Source organism: Carettochelys insculpta, chromosome 12, assembly GCF_033958435.1.
Source record: "Carettochelys insculpta isolate YL-2023 chromosome 12, ASM3395843v1, whole genome shotgun sequence".
Taxonomy (NCBI): domain Eukaryota; kingdom Metazoa; phylum Chordata; order Testudines; family Carettochelyidae; genus Carettochelys; species Carettochelys insculpta.
The window spans coordinates 42,909,833-42,931,604 of NC_134148.1; the positions used below are offsets into that span (position 1 = coordinate 42,909,833).

The following is a 21,772-nucleotide window of genomic DNA, read 5'->3' on the forward strand; positions in this document are numbered from 1 at the left end:
CTCGGCCAACCACGACGCCGCAGCCGGCAGCTGGAGCCAATGGGCGGGCAAAGGGAGGCGGGAGCCAATAGGGGAGCGACGGAGCCGGCCAGGGGACAGCCCGAGTCGGAGCGAAGGATCATTCGGTGCTGGTGGCTGATGGGGAAGGAGCGGCGGTTGCTCTATGGTGGGGATGGGGTGCGCAGCGCTCCCCCCTCCCGGACCGGGGGGAGGCGCCCTAGGGGAGGCGAGGGAGGGGTGCGGAGCGCAGCCCTGAGGGGCGGCGGGCGGCGGTGAGAAATGGCGCGCGGGCCGCCGGGGGGAGGTGGCAGTGGGAAGAAGTGGGCGCGCCGGGGTGGGGAGGCGCCTGGAAGGGGCGGGCGGTTGAGGGACAACGGCTCGCGGGGGTGGGGGAGGCTGAGTCAGGCCATGGGGCGCGGAGCCGCGGGGGGTAGTGGGAAGGCGTGGGGCGCGTGGGGCCAAGAGCCCGCTGGAGGGGAGCGAAGCTGTGGGGCCGAGCGCCTGGGGGGTGCGGAGGGGGTGCTAGAACTTGGGGGCCGAAGCTGTGGGGGGCGCGCGCGGCCGAGAAACTGGGGGTGGGGGCGAATCTGTGAGGGGCAAAGCTCTGAGGCCACGGACCGTACAGGGCCGAGAGCCTTGCGGGGTGGGTGGGAGGGGAGGCTGTGGGGCTGAGGTCTGAGGGGATTGTGGGGTAGGTGCACGGGGGCCTGAAGGCTGGGGGAGAGGCAGGGGGTATATGGGTAGGGTCGGTGTGTGTGTGGAGGAGGACATTATTTGGGGGACCTCTAGGGCCTTTTTCTGTGGTGTCCCTCCCTCAAGCGGGTGCATGTGCCTACACTGGGGCTGAGTTGCCTGAGTTTTAGATGGGCTTTCCAAGGTGCCTCTTATTGTACTTTCTCATTCTGTTTTGTCTCTACTGCCTGAGCTTTTGCTGTGTCACTCTGTCCCCTGAATCAAGATGGGGCATCTCCTAAATACAAAGATATGGGTAAGATATGTGGCTCCCACATACATGCAGCTGGATGGGACCTCTTGGCTATGCAAGCTAAAGAAGCTACTAGTTCTGAAGGCGGTGTGTTGTGACCGAAGTGTCAGAGACTGAAACAACACAGGGAAGAATTTATTTGTAAATCAAATCCCCAAAAGGGCCACTGTGAAGTACTTTGTATTCTGGTCTTACAAATGAAGGATTGTCACAAGGAAGGCCTTGCAGTCTATATCAGAATGCTTTGTGTTGTGTCCTGTTGACAGATTAAGAGGTGGAGGAGTTTCTGCCATGCCAGTAACAGGTATTTCTTTACCTTTTGCCAGACAGATTTCTGAAATTGTGCCAAATTCATGTTGGTAAGGTTAATTGCTTCAAGTATTGGTTCATGGAGAAATCCCACCCTCACTTGTCTCTCTTTTATGAATGGATTTTTCGGGGATGGGGTCATTTTCATTGGAATCCATGTGCAAGACTCAGTCTGGCACTTCACATCTCAGTCAGTTGGTGAGAGCCCAGTTTACCCCTTAGTTAAGCTCTGGCACTTCACATCTCAGTCAGTTGGTGAGAGCCCAGTTTACCCCTTAGTTAAGCACCTTCTACCATTCATCCTTACTTAATGTTTCAGGAGACTCTTGTTTTATCAACAACAGTCTCTGCCCCTCCAGAGTAGGAAGAAGGCCTGTTGAGATGGTTATAAGTGCCGAGGGACCAGCTTTAAATATTAAGCACCAACAAAATTGTCAGTCTAGGGGCATTGCCATCTGTTGCCTGGCTGAATTTGTATTGGCCTTAATTCTTGTAGCTTGCAGATGGCTTTTTGTAGATCATCATGGGGCTTAGCACACTTTTGTTGTAGTCTGTAAAAGCCAGGTCACTTTTGGAGAGGTATTAATCTGTAAAATGAATTGCCTGGCTCTTCCAATTGGAGGGAAAACAGCAGCAAGACCCAGTTAGGCAGGGACTAGTCTTCCATCAGAACTTGGGAATTGATTTTTTTTCCCCCTGGGCTTCATAGGCTCTGAAATAATATGTATCTAATTAAATTGATCTGAAAAGATCTTGGTATAGAGGGAAGCCTCATCAGACTGTTTTAGATTGGGGGAAGGCCACATGTTTGAAGAAAAACAGAGTCATACTTAATAACATTGTCTAGAAAGTAGTCAAAATTACTTTTTCCTCTTTATAGAATTCATGTTTATATCATTTTTTTCTTGTTCTGCTTATGACTTGAACTGATCTTGGAAAAGTCATTTTAATTACTTTCTATGGTGCAGTTTTCATATTACTAAAGCTACATTTAACAAAAACCAAGGTAGTATTTTTAAAGAACTTTAGGATTATGAAGAAGGATACATGAATTGAATTTTATTTAAAAAATGGCCAAATCTATACCGTTCAAACACTGAACAAAATTCTCTTAGGCTGACAGTGTATGCAAAGTTAGGTCCTTCATAATTTGGTGATCAGAATTCATTGACCCTCTGACAGACAGTTGCTCATGGAAATAAAATATTTTAGAACCTTAACTGGAGTTGTACCATATCAATATTTTTGAAGGACTACAAATATATTTGCTTTTTAAATAGCACTTTGAGAAAATGTATAATGAAAAGTGCTAAATAAAATCTAGATATATTACTCCCAAATGATAAAATATAAGTACAAACTTTGTTTCCTTGCATTTGTATAAAGTTGTTTCATCTCTTAAAATCAATGAAAAAGTTAACTTCTATTAAGTGTAATTGCACAAATTCAGTGAGGAAACAAATAAAATTCCTATTTTTTCACCCTTATCACAAGGATTATTGTAAGTTTTGGAAAGCAGCACACACAATCTAACAGAGCACATAATTTAATTTTTGACAGTGTCTCCCAGCACAGAATGAGTGCCCAAACCTGAAAGAACGTGTATTTTGACAACTGTTAAAGCAAGAGGAAGACCAAGGAAAGGGTAGGTCCACTGCTCAGTGAGGAGGGAGAAATAGTATCAGGAAACTTGGAAATGGCAGAGGTGCTTCATGATTTGTTTGTTTCGGTCTTCACCAAGAAGTTTGATGCATAAGTGCCTAACATGATGAATGCTAGTGGAAAGAGGGTAGGTTTAGAGAATTTAAAAAAAAAAAAAAAGAGTTTTCTAAGTCATTTTTAAATTGGATGTCTGCAAGGCACTGGCACCTGATGAAGTGCATCCTAGAATACTCAAGGAGCTGATAGAGGAGGTATCAGAACCTTTAGCTATCATCTTTGAAAAGTCCTGGAAGTCGGGAGTGATTCCATTAGACTGGCCAAAGGGCAAATACAGTGCAAAGGGAGAAAAGAACAATAACCCAGCAAGCTACAGACCAGTCAGTTTAACTTCTGTGCCAGAAAAGATAATGGAACAACTGAGGAATTCATCTGCAAACATCTGGAAGAAAATAAGGTGATAGGTAACATCCAGCATGGATTTGTGAAGCACAATTCATACCAGACCAATCTGATGTACTGTCAAAGGAAGCTAACAAGTCTTGTGGATAAAGGAGAAGCTGTGGATGTGGTATACTTAGACTTTAGTAAGGCATTTGATACGGTCCCACATGATCTTATCAATAAACTAGGCAAATACAACTTAGATGGGGCTTAGGTGGGTGTATAAGTGGTTGGATAACCATTTTCAGAGAGTGGTTATTAATAGTTTATAGTCATGCTGGAAGGGCATAACAGTTGGGGTCCTCAAGGGTCTGTTTTGGGACCGGTTCTATTCAATATCTTTATCAACATTTTAGATATTGGCATAGAGAATATGCTTTTCAACTTTGCAGGTGATACGAAGCTGGGAGGGGGGTTGCAACCCCTTTGGAGGATAGGGTCAGAATTCAAAATGGTTGGAATAAGCTGGAGAAATGGCCTGAGGTAAACAGGATGAAATTTAATAAGGGCAAATGCAAAGTGTTTCTTCTTAAGGGAAGCAATCAGCTTCATCCATACAAAATGGGAAACGAGGAGTGCTGCGGAAAGGTATTTAGGGGTTATCATGGACCACAAGCTAAACATGAGTCAACAGTATGATGCTATTGCAAAACAAGCGAACATGATTCTGGGATGCATTAACAGGCATGTTGTGAGCAAGACATGGGAAATCTTTCTTCCACTCTACTCTGTGCTCATTAGGCCTCAATTGGGGTACTGTGTCCAGTTCTGGGCACCACAGTTCAAGAAAGATGTGGAGGAATGGGAGAAGGTCCAGAGAAGAGCAACAAGAATGATTAAAGGTCTAGAGAACATGAACTATGAAGGAAGATTGAAATAACTGGGTTTGTTTCGTTTAGAAAAGGGAAGACTTAGAGGGGACACGATAGTGTTTTTCAAGTACCTCAAAGGGGGTTACAAGGAAGAAGGAGAAAAATTGTTCTCCTTGGCCTCTGTGAATAGGACAAGGATCAATGGGCTTAAAGGGCAGCAAGGAGGGTTTAGGTTGGATGTTAGGAAAAACTTCCTAACGGTCAGGGTTGTTAAACACTGGATTAAATTGCCTAAGGAGGTTGTGGAATCTCCATCACTGTAGATATTTAAGCACAGGTTAGACGTCTATTGGGGAGAATCTAGATGGTGTATGTTTCTGCTGTGAGGGCAGAGGGTGGGACTCAATGACCTCTTGAAGTCCCTTCCAGTCCAGTGTTCTATGATCCTATGATTTCAGAGAAGTGTTTGAAAGTCAGGCTTTGTAAACAAGCTGAATTTTGGTGTCATGCGTCAGAATGGTCACTGAAATATTTTTATTAGTTTTAAAACCAGAAGAAACTAAAACCATTTAAAATAACAAAGCCTTAATTAGTTCAGCACTTAAATAATTAAGGGCTCAATTTTATTGTCTTTGTAAAACACATTTACTCTCTCTAATCCAGCACCCTGGGGACCTAAGTGGTACCGGATGAGAGAATTTGTGGGACCATGGAAGATCAGTACTGGCTAGCAGCATTACCAATGTCTCCTCTTCTTACTGGGCTCTTACAAGACATGTAGGCATAAATTACAGCACAGAGCCAGGCCTGGTGGCTGTAAATTAACTTTATGGGACCATGGGAAACTTGGCCATGCTCATGATAAATGGTCATCCAGCTAACTAAAATCATACAGGATTATGGATGTCTCTGGATGAGTGTGTTTTGGATTAGAGAGGTTCAATCTGTAACAAAACACTTCAGCTGAAGCAACACTGAACCCTAAGGCCGTGTCTACACTAGCCAAAAACTTTGACATGGCCATGCAAATGGCCATTTCAAAGTTTACTAATGAAGCGCTGAAATACATATTCAGTGCCTTGTTAGCATGTGGGCAGCCGCAGCGCTTCGAAATTGAAGCGGCTCGCCACCGTGCGGCTCGTCCTGACGGGGCTCCTTTTCGAAAGGACCCTACCTACTTCGAAGTCCCCTTATTCCTGTGAGCAGATGGGAATAAGGGGACTTCGAAGTAGGCGGGGTCCTTTCGAAAAGGAGCCCCGTCGGGACGAGCCGTGCGGTGGTGAGCCGTGTCAATTTCGAAGCGCCGCGGCCACCTGCATGCTAATGAGGTGCTGAATATGTATTTCAGCGCTTCATTAGTAAGCTTCGAAATGGCCATTTGCATGGCCATTTCGAAGTTCTTGGCTAGTGTAGACATAGCCTAAGTGAGTTATCTCCTTAGGTATTTGTTGAATATACCTACTGAATCCCTTACATTTTACAGTGTATACATTGCCAATTTAGATGTATAACGTGAAGTTTATGGGATCTTGTAGGGTTTACAGAGAAATTAAGCACAAATGGGTAAAATCGTCATCTTTTAACAGCAGGAAATTGGATTTGTGATCTCTGATTTATCTTCTTTTGAAAGTTGAAGCTATTCCAAAGGTCGTACCCAATATCTTGTTTTCCAGCCCCAAATGCAGAAAGCAGTTAGTACTTGAAATGTGAGTAAGAATCAGTGCAATTAAGCATCTAACCATATGCTACTGCTGGAGTCCGTTTATTCTGTTGTTTCCCCCCCGCCCCCCCAAGGAATCTTAATTTTAGAGGCACCTACTAGTAGAGTCCTAGCACAGAATACCAAAAAGTAGTATGAGATAAAATCTCACACTGCCCATATACCCAGTGTAAACCATCATATTAAGTATGCTTTGGAAAATGAAGTTTTAAATCACAACACGTAGGATGTAGGTAAAATTTTTCTGTGCTTGAGTTACTCGGTGAATTCCTCATTCTGTAGTGAATCAATGACAAAGTTGAGAACAGAGTCTGGGAAACCTGGTCTTAAGTTCCATGCCACAGACACTAGAATGCACTCGCCATTCAAGTTCTATAATTCCAAAAAGTATTTCTTTCAATTACTGCTTAGACCAAATAGAAATGTGCCCAACTCTGTGCAGTGCTTCTGTATTTACAGGCTTTTGCTCCATTCTTTGTGTGATTGCCCAAAGTGATTGGTTCATTTAATTTAAATGTGTGCGCTTGCCATATGTACTGGTGCTGGAAGACTTTTTCCTCCACAATATCTGTAGGGGACCAACTCTAGTGCCTTTTGGAGCAGCATGTTTATGCTGTGCTATATAGTGTGCCACCAGCCTCCCTACACCTTCAGTTCCTTCTGTAACGCTGCTGGAATTGTGCTGTTGCAGTGAATGCTGTTACTTCTTTTTCGACTTTGTTTCTGTAGTTTTTATTGTTTATTCTCCATAGTGCGTAGAGACTTGTTAGGTCCCCCATTGGGACTTTGCCTTGGAATGCTGCATGCCGTGTGGTTGCTGCAGGCCCATGCCGATTAGCGATCCACACAGATGTTTACAATGCTTGGGTAAAGGACACATCCTGATAAATGTAAAATTTGCAGGTTCTTCGGGCCCAAGACAAAGAAGTAGAAGTCCTCCTTACGAAGTCTGCCTTTGCTCCAGTGCCGGAGCAGTGCTCTGATTTGGCACTGGGCACCATGACTTTGGTGCTGTGCCCTTCTGATGCCATCTGTCAGCTAGCATAATTCTCCTCCTGTGGCTCCCATGAAGAAGCCTAAGAAGATCTCCAGTGTCCCATGAGGGAAAGGACAAGCTTAAGGGAGATCAAGGCCCCTTTTTCACCGCAGCTGGCCTTGAGGGACCCATTTCAATCAGAGTGGAGTAGTGCAGACTGTTCTTTGCAGGCCACGCTGAGTGGCAGCAGGAATCCTTGCCAGTTCTGCGTGCCTTCTTCACTGGAGGTCCTACAGATATGACATAATGTTATGCACTTACTGGTGCTGGGACCCTGGGTATCAGGGTAAACCTACTCTTTTGCTATTTTATAACTGGAAAACTCAAATGGTGGAGCAGCTTGTTCAAAGCAGCAAAACCAAGGTAACTGGAATCTTGCTATGTGTTTTTAAGGAAACAAATGGAAATAGGAATATTCATATACAAAATGACACCATGATGACTGATAATGAATTAGTGGTTTGTCTATGGCAATATTCAGTACATATGCAGAATTACAAATTGAATCAGGAAGGCAAGTGTACATGCCATGGGGGGCAACATACTAAATCTGACTGGGGAATAGGAAATTGTCAGGTCAGGAAACATTGTCCGAGCAGTCTGTGAAAAGAGGTTCTGATAGTAAAGGGGGGAAAAATACGATCTATATCCATCACAGTCAAGAAATGAGCAATCTGTGATTTAAAGCATGAGAGTAAGCTCTCTGAATCATTTTGGGAAAGTTAATGCCCATGCCTCAGTTTCCCCTGTCTGTTTGGAAGGTTTAATTCAGCAATATATGCAAAGCATTTTGACAGCCTTGGTTGGAAAGCTGCTAATAAATGACAAATATTAAATGAAACATCATAATAGCAAGTGGTATTTCTCTTGAATGAGAGGAGGTGAATCAGTAACTGCTGAGTGTTATTCACTGATGGTGATCAGGAGAGTTTCATGTGAAAATGGTGTACTATAAGTTAGGTACAGTAGACCCCCAACTTATGCGGCGTTGCACAGGAGTGCAACCTCTGCGTAAGTCAAATTTTGCATAACTCAGGGGAGCCAAGAAACTGACCAGTGCAGCAGCAATGGTCGGTTTCCCAGCTCTTGTCAGTGGCTGGCAGTGATAACCTGGTTCTGGGCTGCCTGCTGCTCACTGAAGAGGAGAAACTGACCAGCTCTGCTGCACTGGTCTGTTTCCCCACTCCTGTTGGGGTGATAGTTGGGCTGCCGCCCCTCACAGGAACGGTTTCACAGCTCCTCTTGGGGCAGCAGCCAGACTTTTGGTGGCTGCCCCGTGACAGGAGCTGTGAAACTGCTCACAAGCCATATTTTTCACAATAGGGGAGCCACATGTTACAGAACCAAACATTTAGAATATAAATACGTAGGTAATACTGAAAACTTCAAACACAGAAATGACATATGCATAAATACAGGACTTAGTCTTGTTTTCAGTGGTATAATCTGAGCAGACTACACCATTGAAAACAATAGGTTATAAGTGGCATTTCCTCCAAAGCGTATCTGAGTTTTTCATATTTACACTCATCCCATTTTCCATAATGCCTGGGGGTGGCGTCTGTCACTATATATTTGACATGGCAAAGCTGTGCTACCATCACTACCATATGGGTATAGGGGTTAAGCCTGAGCACCATTTGGGGCTGCACAGGGGGTGGGGGTGGATAAGCCTGGGGGTGGGAGGGGCCATGTGTTGGGGGCGTGTTTCACCTGGGTGCCATTTGGGACCATGAGGAGGGGTTAGGGGTAAGCCTGGGAGCTGTTTGGTGTGGGTGTGTGTGGGTGGGTGGGTGGGCGGGCGGGGGGTTGGGGGTTAAGCCTAGGGGTGGGAGGGGCTGCATGGGAGGGTCAAGTCAGGTTACCATTTGGGGATGTGCAGGGATATGGGGGGTTAAGCCTAGGGGCAGTTGGGGGGCTGCGCAGGGGGGTTAAGCCACCAGGGGCTGGTTTGGGGCTTGAGTTCCACCACCTTTTTTCCTAGAAAAAAGGCACTGATGATCACCAATTTGGCTACTGAACCACTGAGATTTGAGTATCACTGCTAGCTCATAGCATAGCTGTAGACCAGATCATCATTTTCATCTTCAGCATTGTTTTTGATAGTATGCAAGTGAATGTGTATATGTACGTATGCATTCTAGTACTTTATGTTGTTGGCTCTTGTGAGCGTTTAGTTTGTAAGTGTAATATAGTGGTGATTGGGTTTCTGAGTCTGCTTGGGACTTTTTATTCTTTTCCTTTTTGGACAGGGTATAAGCATTGTGCTGGGCTGTCTGTGGATTGTTAGTGCTTTCTTTATACCATGTTAAACTAGGAGTAAGGAATGTATCTTGACTCCAGTGTTTGGCCAGCCATGCATAATAATATCTCAGCCTCTGGCCAAAAGAAAAGCCCACTTCTCCATTAACTGTGTCTCATTCATGCTGATCTGGTCGCTCCGTACATAGAAGCATAAAACTATCGTGTACTAGATTCTCAGAAATTTCCATACTAATCTCATTACTTGTTTGTAATGCACAATTTATGCTGCATCTGGCCATTGACAAGAGACTGTGTTTTTAGTGTAGACTGGACTTTTTAATTTGTACAATAACAAACACACTAATGGTGCTTAGGAGATACATAACCTCAGGAAAATAAGGGAAGGAATCAATATCACTGGTTGTTTTTTTTTTTTTTTTTTTTTTTTTTCTTTTTAAATTCAGAGCTGCATCCAGACCCTGCCAGAAGGACGGGTCTCACAGCTGCAGGCATATCTCCATTGCTATGATTAATATCCCCTATATCTTTCAAGATCCTGGGGTCTTACAAATTTCTATGAAAACAAGTGGTGTACCTCTTCTAGTGATCAATTTTCCCAATAAAAATGAATAGTAACAGAGAGAGAGCCGCATTAGTCTGTACTCCAACAAAACAAAACAGCAGAAATGTAGCACTTTGAAGACGAACAAAATGATTTATTTGGTGAGGAGCTTTTGTGGACAGACCCACTTCTTCAGATCAGCCTCATTTCCAATACAAACTGACATTTATGTGTACAGAGGACCAAAAAAAAAATTTCAGTAAAAACCGACAAATCAAGTATCTAGGACTGAAGTAGGTGGCAGAAGGGTGGGGGGATGTTGTGTCCTGCCTGAGATAATTATGATGATCAAAAGAAAGGAAGCAGTCCTTGTAATATGTGAAGTAATTGGTGTCTCTGTTCATACCATGTGTTAATTTGTCAAATTTGAATATAAATTCCAACTCACAAATTTCTTGAATTTGTGTCCTAGAACAAAGAGAATTTAAAAACAGATTACATCAAGAAAATTATTTAGATTTTAAAGTGCTGTATTTCTGCGGTTTTGTTCTGTTCCAATAAAAATGAGTGAAACTACACCCTTGAATGAACTCATACAAAAAAAGATAAAATATAAAAGTTCTCTATTCTCCATGGTTGAACATTTTTCACAAAACTAACTCCATATCTGACTTCAGTCCTTATCCTCAAACCTAAACAATAAAAGATGAGCTGGGAACTTAAATTCATAACTGAGGAACACTAAAAATCCTGGACTTAACAGACACTGTTTTTATAGCTCATTACAATTTATAACACTGCTGTCTACTAACCTTCCTTTGTCCTCCCGCAAAAATGTTAAGTGCCCAATATATGAATGAATCCCCTTCTGTGGAACGTTCTGAGTAGTACCTTGTCTTTAACTGTGACACTGGGATTATGTTCTCCAGACCTGGGGAATCTGTGAAGCTCGCAGGTTTGTCCCTATCAGCAACAGAAGTTAACCCCAATAAGAGACAGAGGGACAGATTTATATAATGTTAAATTATTGCACGGGTATTGTAAGGTTAAAATACTTACAAATTCCCTTTAGTGGTAAGATGAGGAAACAAATTTTTAAGGACAACTGCCTTCATTGTCTAACCTACACAACCTCTCCAGCAGTTTCTGCCTCAGATCCATAACTTTCTCCAAGCAGCGTCCCTAGGAGACTCCGTTTGAGGTGTGCACATGCCTTACGTACCCTCCATCAGAGATTTTTCAGCATCAGCGTGCGTTTGGTTTGTGCACATACCCTAGCCACCCTTGTGATCCATACCAAGGCTATACAAGTATGTGATGGATGGACTGCCCTAAATACCTTTTCCACCACCTCTCCCTGATTGTATTTTATAGTTCTTTGAGTGATTGCTCATGTCCATTTGGATAGGTGTGTGTGTGCATGCTGCATGCATGAACATCAGAGAGTTTTCCCCGGTGGTACCCATCAGGTTGGCCCTGGGGTGGTGCTAGTTCATATATGGAACAGCTGAGCCTCCAACTGCTCAGTTACTCCTAATCACCAGTGATGATGGTAGGAATTCTATTGTTGCCTTGCAAGAACACTCCCTAGTTTCATTTTCACTTGTTTAGATTGTATATAATTTATTGTTCCTAATTAGAATTTGTTTTGTATATCGGTGGTTAGCTCAGTTGGGGGGGGTCGTCCACTAGTTTCCCTGGCCCTCGTGCTGCATGCCCAGGCCTGCACAAGCAGTGCGAAGCCTATGCCTACAGGTGACCCACACAAACATTGTTTAAACATTTGAAGTGTCTGGGAGAAGGTCACCAGACTGGTAATGACCCATCTGCTGAGGTATCTGGTCAAGAATATAAAAGGTCAGAGACTACTGCCTCAGGCTGCTTTTAAAGGAGCTTTACTACCATAACTTTTGTGAACGCAGTGAGGGTGTTAGTCCGAAGAGAAGGACTGGATAATGGTCCTGACCTACACAAAGCATAGGAACCTTTTGGGAGACGAGCATATTGATATCGAAGTATGCCTCTCAAAGGTTGGGGGTCACACAATAGTCCGCCAAATCCAGGCGTTGAACAATAGCTGCAAGTGTCACCAGCTTGAATTTCTGTACCTTGACACAAGCATTTGGCATTTTTAAATCTGGAATTGATCTTACAGTCACTCTTCTTTTTGGGAACCAAGTCAGATTAAAATCATCTTTGCCTGTATTGAGTGTGAAGTAGTTGCACAACTCCACTGAAAAAGGATAAAACCTGTTGGCTTAGAAGAGGTTCATGAGATGGATCTCTGAAAAGAAAATAGGGAAGAGGATAAGAAGTCTGTATGGAATGCCCTGATGTTAACTTCATCTGTCATTGACAAACTCTCCCATCCAATATAAAAATAGAAGAGACAATCTCCCAGAGCTGGGCAAACCAAAGGCATACGGTGGTACCACATCTGGTTCATGGGAGTATTTATCGGCTTTGACCACAGCATCAAAAAGAGCATTTTGCAGCTGAGTGCTGCTTGAAAGTAGCAGGAGCAGTTTGTTTAATGTGGCACCCACCGATGTATGGTAATTGGATAACTGGGGTGGTTGTGATCACTGCTCTTTGAGAAGACAAACTCTTTACATTCGTGGGTGTTTATATGCCCAACAAAAGAAGGGTCACCCAGGAGTCCTTCAGAAAATGCAGAACTGTCTGTGGAGGCTAAATAATTTCAAACCAACAAAGGGAAAGTCCTCTACTGTGGAAATCTTGGACTGAGGCGATGAGTCTTTACACTTAAGTATAGCTGTACAAATAGAGAAAGCAACCATATTCACTGCATATAGCAATGCCTGAAAATTCTCAGCAAAAGCTGTTGAAACAGAAATTGCTCACAAGGTATACGTTAAATAAGAAAAGTATATTTTTCTGCAAGTGACGTTATAGTTTGCCAGAACCACCTGATAATTGTCTACATGGTTTTACAGGATTTTAGATAAATTACTTTCATGGCCAAAAAAGTTTAAGCTGGTTTGGTGTATCACATGGTGTTTTCAGTGCTGTTGTCTACTATATTCATTTTTCCATATCCATGACTAAGGACAGCACAAGAAACTAAGAATTCTAAACCCTGGGTAGGACCTAATATCTTTAATATGCTCTGTTAGCTGCGAGGGCTAGGGAACAATAGCAGATCCTGCCAGTTCATTTCGACAGGTTCTAAGGGCACTTCATTTATAAGCAAGTCCCCCCAGGCTGACAATGGTGTGTGTACAATACCAAGCAATTTATTCTGGTGTTTTGACTACTTCTAATGGAATCTTGAGAGTATCTACCACTCTTAATCAACTCCAGAAATTGCTTGAAATTGTCCACAAGAGTTAACTCTGATCAGAGGAAGCTGGTGATATATTAGTCAGTGAAGCTGTCTCATTACCTCTCTGTTCTTCTTCTTCAGATGTTTCCTATAGAGAGTGATGTAGTGGGACAAAGAGAAGAGGAATTTGCTGTGTGGGACAGTCCACAGGAGTAGTAGGTACCCTATAAACCTATTGTCAGTGGCAGCTGAATGCATCCACTGGGGAAGGACTATTAAGAGACTGAGGGACGCAGCCAGTACCAGTCATACCAGGGAGGATGACTGGCAGGTTATGGTAGTAAGAACTTGGAAGTGTCCTTTGTTCACGGTGCCTTGTGAGCAAAGGTCATCAGCAAGTAGGCATAGCCCTGCACTGAGATCAAGATCTGACAAACTTTCTTTTTTCTATTCCAACAGAGGAGCACACATCACTTCCAAGACAATGCCAGTGAAAGGGGGGGTACTGGGGATAACTCCATTTTTTCATGGCAAAGATCCTGCACACCCACACAAAGTTATGCCCTTAGTTCTAGGAACTGGTTAAAGGTGTTTGAATTAACAAGGAGTTCTACCTTGAGCCCTAGCAATTGGGTAAAGGTGTGTGTGTGTCCCTGAAGAGTGGAAGGGATAAAGAAATTTGTGTGGGTAACAGCCTGTGTTACAATTGTTTTCCAATATTTCCTTCCTCAGATAAGAAATTCATCTTCAGGACTGTACTGTGTTAATAGGTGTCCCAGGGTCCTACTTGCACCTCAACATTCTGGAAATCAGAGCTTTAAAGTATGCCTGACAGCATTTTCTCCAGTAATACAAAGTCTATTTGGACAATGATAGATAACAAGGTTAGTATGTACTATGTAAATCAGCAAGGAAGGCCCTGATCTCCTTTCCTCTCTGCAGAGGCCCTACTGTTCTGGAACAGGTGCATAGTTTATCTACACAGTCTCCAAAATGCCATAGCTACTCACCACAAAATATTATTTACTTAAGATCATGAGTTGGAGTTCAGAAAATGAGACTGTGTGTTAGGACACTGAGCATTTGTTCTCTGGATCATTTATCACCCTCACTCAGCCTTGTGATCATCCTCTACATCTTTTACACATCTGTCACTCTCACATGTTATCTTGCCTGCCAGGGGCCTATATCTGAGATGTTACAGAGGGACTGTTGAAGATCATCCAGCATTCTGACTACTACTTCATGCTACTTGATTAGGTTTGAAATCGAAACCTCTGTGCTGATTGGCTGAGCTGTAGCCAAAGGGAGGGGCTATCAGGAAGGCCGGAGCCTTTTAAACCCTGCTGGCAAGCGACCAGGGCACTTGCGACCAGGGCTCTTGCAAACAGGCTGACTGCTAACAGGCGGGAGTTTTGAGAGGGGAGTTTAGCGGGAGTTAGTTACTTCTAACATCCTTAAATCTTTTATAGCATCCTCATCTGATACTTTTACTTAAGAACCCCATATAGAATTAAATTAAATCAGAGGAGAAAATGCAGGCAGAAGACGAGCAGCAGAGTGGGGGCTATCCTGTTTATTGCGTCAAGTGTAATATGTATGATTACCTACCCTGTGGGCGGGTGGCTTATGTGTGCACTTGATGCAAGGAGCTCCTGGCCCTCAGAGACCAAGTGCAGGCTTTGGAGACCAGGGTGGCTGAACTGGAGGAGCTAAGGGAGGCAGAGAGCTATGTTGATGAGGCTTTCTGGGATGTAGTAGGGCTGTCCCACCTCCAATCTGACAGCCCCGATGCTGTTACGGAGGATGAAAAGCTCAGGGAAGGAGAGCAGTCAATTGGGGCAGAGGGAAACCATCCCATAGTTGGGACCCTCCTTCCAGAGGGTGCTATGGTATCCTCTTGTGCCGAGGATACTTCTCCGGGGGAGAGAGTGCCAGCTGTTAGGAAGAGGCAGGTGTTAGTAGTGGGTGATTCGATCATTAGAAATATAGATAGTTGGGTTTGTGATGACCGGGAGAACCGTATGGTGACTTGCCTGCCTGGCGCGAAGGTTGCGGATCTTTCGAGGCATCTAGACAGACTTATGTGCAGTAGTGGGGAGGAGCCGGTGGTCGTGGTACATGTGGGTACCAATGACATAGGGAAGGGTAGGAGAGATATCATGGAGGCCAAATTTAGGTTGCTAGGAAGGAGACTGAAATCCAGGACCTCTATGGTGGCATTCTCAGAAATGCTTCCAGTTCCACGTGCAGGGCCAGGTAGGCAGGCAGAACTTCAGAGTCTCAATGCGTGGATGAGATGATGGTGTAGGGAAGAAGGGTTTAGATTTATTAGGAACTGGGGACACTTTTGAAGTAGGGGGAGCCTATACAGGAAGGATGGGCTCCACCTAAACCAAGGTGGAGCCAGGCTGCTGGCATTAAACATTAAAAAGGTCGTAGAGCAGTGTTTAAACTAAGAGATGGGGGAAAGCTGATTGGTGTGGAGAAGCACGTGGATCGGACGGAGACTTCTCTTAGGCGAGACTCCATTGATACAGATTCTCTAGAATTCAGTCAGAAAGAGAAGAAGGGAGATGATAGAGTATGGGCCAGATCAGATGAGAAAAAATCACATGTAAAAGAATCCAATACGTCAGGGAAGGGCAGGCATATGAATAGTGGTAGTTTTTTAAAGTGCTTTTACACAAATGCTAGAAGTCTGTCTAATAAGATGGGTGAATTAGAGTACCTCATATCAAAGGAGGAGATTGACATAGTAGGCATCACAGAAACCTGGTGGAATAAGGACAATCAGTGGGACACTATCATACCGGGATATAAAATATATTGGAAGACCAGAATGGGTTGAGGGGGTGGCGGAGTGGTACTGTATGTGAAAGATAATATAGAATCAAATGAAATAAAAATCCTAAATGAATCAAAATGTTCCATAGAATCACTATGGATAGCAATTTCTTCCTCTGATGGGAATATAGCACTAGGGATATATTATTGACCACGTGACCAGGACAGTGATAGTGATGCTGAAATGCTAAGGGAGATTAGAGAGGCTATCAAAATAAAAAACTCACTAATAATGGGGGATTTCAGTTATCCCCATATTGACTAGGTACATGTCACCTCAGGAAGGGATTCAGAGAGAAAATTTCTTGATGCCTTAAATGACTGCTTCTTGGAGCAGCTGGTACAGGAACCCACAAGGGGAGAGGCAATTCTTGATTTAGTACTGAGTGGAACACAAGATCTGGTCCAAGAGGTAACTATTACAGGACCGCTTGGAAATAGTGACCATAACATAATAACATTTAATATTCCTGTGTTGGGAAGAACACCGCGACAGTCCAACACTCTGGTATTTAATTTCAAAAAGGGGAATTACACAAAAATGAGGAGGTTAGTAAAGCAGAAATTAAAAGGCAGAATAACTAGAGTAAAATCCCTGCGAGCTGCGTGGAAACTTTTCAAAGATACCATATTAGAGGCCCAACTTAAATGTATACCCCAAATTAAAAAACACAGTAAGAGACCTAAAAAAGAGCCACCATGGCTTAACAACCATGTAAAAGAGGTGGTGAGAGATAAAAAGGCATCTTTTAAAAAGTGGAAGTCAAATCCCAGTGATCAAAATAGAAAGGAACATAAACACTGCCAAATTAAATGTAAAAATGTTATAAGAAAAGCCAAAAAAGATTTTGAGGAACAGTTAGCCATAAATTCAAAAAACAATAGTAAAATGTTTTTTAAGTACATTAGAAGCAGGAAGCCTGCTAAAAAAGCAGTGGGGCCCCTGGACAATAGAGACATAAAAGGAGCAATCAAGGAAGATAATGCCATTACGGAAAAACTAAATGATTTCTTTGCTTCAGTCTTCACGGCTGAGGATGTTAGAGAGATTCCCAAATCTGAACTGTCCTTTATGGTTGACAAATCTGAGGAACTGTCCCAGATTGAAGTATCATTAGAGGAGGTTTTGGAACTAATTGATAGGCTAAACAGTCACAAGTCTCTGGGACCGGATGGTATTCACCCAAGGGTTCTGAAAGAACTCAAATGTGAAATTGCGGAACTATTAACGGTGGTTTGTAACCTATCTTTTAAATCAGCTTCCGTACCCAATGATTGGAAGACAGCTAATATAACACCAATATTTAAAAAGGGCTCTAAAGGAGACCCTAGCAATTACAGACCGTTAAGTGTAATGTCAGTACCGGGCAAATTAGTAGAAACAATAGTAAAGAATAAAATTGTCAGACACGTAGAGGAACATGATTTGTTGAGCAAAAGTCAACATGGTTTCTGTAAAGGGAAGTCGTGTCTTACTAATCTATTAGAGTTCTTTGAAGGGGTTAACAAGCATGTGGACAGGGGGGATCCAGTAGACATAGTATACTTAGATTTCCAGAAAGCCTTTGACACGGTCCCTCACCAAAGGCTCTTATGTAAATTAGGTGGTCATGGGATAGGAGGAAAGATCCTTTCATGGATTGGGAACTGGTTAAAAGACAGGAAACAAAGGGTAGGAATAAATGGTAAATTTTCACAATGGAAGGGGGTAACTAGTGGCGTTCCCCAAGGGTCAGTCCTGGGACCAATCTTGTTCAACTTATTCGTCAATGATCTAGAGAAAGGGGTAAGCAGTGAGGTGGCAAAGTTTGCAGATGACACCAAACTATTCAGGATAGTCAAAACCAAAGCAGACTGTGAAGAACTTCAAAAAGATCTCAGCAAACTGAGTGATTGGGCAGCAAAATGGCAAATGAAATTTAATGTGGGTAAGTGTAAGGTAATGCACATTGGGAAAAATAACCTTAATTATACATATAATATGATGGGGGCAAATTTAGCTACAACAGATCAGGAAAGGGATCTTGGAATTATAGTGGATAGTTCTCTGAAAACATCCACACAGTGTGCAGCGGCAGTCAGTAAAGCAAATAGGATGTTAGGAATAATTAAAAAAGGGATAGAAAATAAGACAAAGAATATCTTACTTCCCCTATATAAAACTATGGTACGCCCACATCTTGAGTACTGCATGCAGATGTGGTCTCCTCACCTCAGAAAAGATATATCGGGGTTAGAAAAGGTTCAGAAAAGAGCAACTAAAATGATTAAGGGTTTGGAATGGGTCCCATATGATGAGAGGCTTGAGAGACTGGGACTTTTCAGTCTAGAAAAGAGGAGACTGAGATCATGAATGGTGTGGAGAAAGTGAATACAGAAAAGTTATTTACTTATTCCCATAATATAAGAACTAGAGGACACCAAATGGAAATTAATGGGTAGCAGGTTCAAAACTAATAAAATAAAGTTTTTCTTCACACAGCGCACAGTCAACCTGTGGAACTCCTTACCAGAGGACGCTGTGAAGGCCAGGACTCTAACAGAGTTTAAAAAAGAGCTCGATAAATATTTGGAGGTTAGATCCATAGATGGCTATTAGCAAGGGGTAAGGTATGGTGCCTAGCCTTTTGTCGAAGGCGGGAGATGGATGGCGGCAAACAAATCGCTTGATCATTGTCTTCTTTTCACCTCCTCTGGGGCACCAGGCATTGGCTACTGTCGGCAGACAGGATACTGGGCTGGATGGACCTTTGGTCTGACCCAGTATGGCCGTTCTTATGTACTCATGTCATCTTCCATTTGTATGCTCATTTAATAAGCAACGGCAGGCACTTTTTCAGATGATTGGAAAGAAAAAAGCTAAAGAGAGGAGCTACTTGCACAGACTGAAATCTGCTGCTGAATGGCGAACCTCAAAGGAGCATAAATACACTAAAGATTGTCTTGCTGAGGCAAGACAGCACCCAGACCAGATGACTGAGATCCAAACTGTCCCATCAACACAACCACAGATTGTCATGACAGGTTAGAGTCGAACAATAGCAAGCCTGTGCCCGATACAGCCTCACAATAGTTTATCAAATTAAAAGATTTTCAGGGTGGACTTTGCCACATGATGTAGAAAGGTTCACACTGACAGAGACCTTCATGCTATTAATTAAATAATTATCCATAAGTAGTACAGTTGTTCTACTGTGATCCAGTCTCTGGAAAACAAAAACCTGACAAGCCAGAATCCAGAATTGAATTTTGGAGTTAAATACAGAATTTTAAACACACAAAAAAGATTTATCACTTGCTCTGCCTAAAGAAAATATAACCAAAAAAGAAAGTCACTGTAAACACGTTGGTCTGACTCATTTATGTCCTAACACAAATGTAGTATTTGGGTTTTTTTCACCAATAAAGACCCTTTGCACCTATTTCATTTTAAATTTGTATTAATGAAGGCCTGACTGCTATGATAAAATGTAGGAGACTGAACAAGTCAGATCCCTTTTGCAAACCACTCACAGCATGCCCCCACCTCTGCAGCATGCAAATAAGATGTCAGCATTGCACAATCAGTACACACATACAGAAAACCCTTGATTTAATGGACTAATGGGGCAAAGAAGTGTCCGTTAGTGCCGAAAGTCCGTTAAATCCAAATCTGCATGACTGGAGGAACCTTGCAAAGCACGCTAGGCAGTTTCTCCATCCCCAGCAGCAGTGGCTCTGGCGAGTCACTGGCATTTCTTTGGGGTGCTAAGGGAGCTGGGGGACAGTGTCCATGACTTCCAAAATCCATTAAATCAACGGTTTACTGTGATAGGCCATGTCTACACGTGCCCCAAACTTCGAAATGGCCACGCAAATGGCCATTTCGAAGTTTACTAATGAAGCGCAGAAATGCATATTCAGCGCTTCATTAGCATGCAGGCGGCAGCGGCGCTTCGAAATTGCCGCTCCTTGCCGCCGCGCAGCGCGTCCAGACGGGGCTCCTTTTTGAAAGGACCCTGCCTACTTCAAAGTCCCCTTATTTCCATGAGCTGATGGGAATAAGGGGACTTCGAAGTAGGCGGGGTCCTTTAGAAAAGGAGCCCCGTCTGGACGCGCTGCGCGGCGGCAAGGAGCGTCAATTTCGAAGCGCCGCTGCCACCCACATGCTAATGAAGTGCTGAATATGCATTTCCGCGCTTCATTAGTAAACTTCGAAATGGCCATTTGCGTGGCCATTTCGAAGTTTGGGGCACATGTAGACGTAGCCATAATGATACAAAGCTTTGATAAGGCCAGTCAGCTTAACTTCAGTGCCAGGAAAGATAATGGAGCAGGTAATTAAAGAAATCATCTGCAAGCACTTGGAAGGTGGTAAAGTAATAGGAAACAGCCAGCATGGGTTTGTAAAGAATAAATCTTGTCAAACTAATCAGATAGCTTTGTTTGATAGGATAACGAGCCTTGTGGATAGGGGAGAAGCGGCAGATGTGATATACCTAGACTTTAGTAAAGCATTTGATACGGCCTCTCATGATATTCTCATTAAAAAACTAGGCAACTACAATTTAGATGAGGCTACTTTCAGGTGGGTGCATAACTGGCTGGATAACCATACCCAGAGAGTAGTTCTTAATGGTTCTCAATACTGCTGAAAAAGTATAACAAGTGGGGTTCCGCAGGGGTCTGTGTTAGGACCGGTTCTGTTCAATGTCTTCATCAATGATTTAGATATTGGCATAGAAAGCACGCTTACTAAGTTTGCAGATGATACCAAGTTGGGAGGGGTTGCAACTGCTTTGGAGGATAGGGTCATAATTCAAAATGATTTGGATAAATTGGAGAAATGGTCTGAGGTAAACAGGATGAAGTTTAATAAGGACAAATGTAAAGTGCTCCACTTGGGAAGGAACAATCAGTTTCACACATACAGAATGGGGAGAGACTGTCTAGGAATGACTACAGCAGAAAGGGATCTAGGGATTATAGTGGACCACAAGCTAAATATGAGTCAATAGTGTGATGCTGTTGCAAAAAAAGCAAACATGATTCTGGGATGCATTAACAAGTATGTTGTGACCAAGACACGAGAAGTCATTCTCCCGCTCTACTCTGCGCTGGTTAGGCCTCAGCTGGAGTATTGTGTCCAGTTCTGGGCACACCAATTCAAGAAAGATGTGGAGAAATTAGAGAGGGTCCAGAAAAGAGTGACAAGAATGATTAAAGGTCTAGAGAATGTGACCTACGAAAAAAGGTTGAAAGAATTGGGCTAGTTTAGTTTGGAAAAGAGAAGATTGAGGGGAGACATGATAGCGGTTTTCAGGTATCTAAAAGGGAGTCATAAGGAAGAAGGAGAAAACTTGTTCTTCTTGGCCTCTGAGGATAGAACAAGAGGCAATGGGCTTAAACTGCAGCAAGGGAGGTTTAGGTTGGACATTAGGAAAAAGTTCCTAACTGTCAGGGCGGTCAAACAGTGGAATAAATTGCCAAGGGAGGTTGTGGAATCTCCATCGCTGGAGATATTTAAGAACAGGTTAGATAGATGTCTATCAGGGATGGTTTAGATAGTACTTGGTCCTGCCATTGGGGAGGGGGCTGGACTCAATGGCCTCTTGAGGTCCCTTCCAGTCCTAGTGTTCTATGATTCTCTGATAAGTTAGTCTTTTTTGTTTATAGTGTTAGTTTCAGGATCAGATTTCTTAGATAACAACTGTTCAGAATATTTATATTTATTCAGTATTCAGTATGCATTCTGAGTGAAACTTAGTAGGCAAACTTAAATGGTAATGTCTGCTTGGATATAAGCTAGGGGAATGTTTAGGGGCTCAAAAGTGTTCTTGCTTCTTTTATGCTGCATTCTGACTGAAAATTCGCAGAGATTACAACATC

General features: G+C 43.1%; 1 protein-coding gene across 12 annotated transcripts in view; it reads left to right on the forward strand.

Annotated features, from left to right (window-relative positions):
* The first annotated feature begins 77 nt into the window (after positions 1-77).
* The window catches only part of SPESP1 (sperm equatorial segment protein 1), a 55,099-nt gene continuing 33,404 nt past the window's right edge, over positions 78-21,772 (forward strand). Inside the window, exons 1-4 of one of the 12 annotated variants that reach the window (XM_075007206.1) lie at positions 752-1,289; positions 2,855-2,939; positions 5,796-5,915; positions 6,833-7,328. In XM_075007206.1, the coding sequence (XP_074863307.1) occupies positions 7,212-7,328 (117 nt within the window). In that variant the 5' untranslated portion in view covers positions 752-1,289; positions 2,855-2,939; positions 5,796-5,915; positions 6,833-7,211. The other 11 variants (XM_075007207.1, XM_075007208.1, XM_075007213.1 and 8 more) reach the window with 11 other exon arrangements.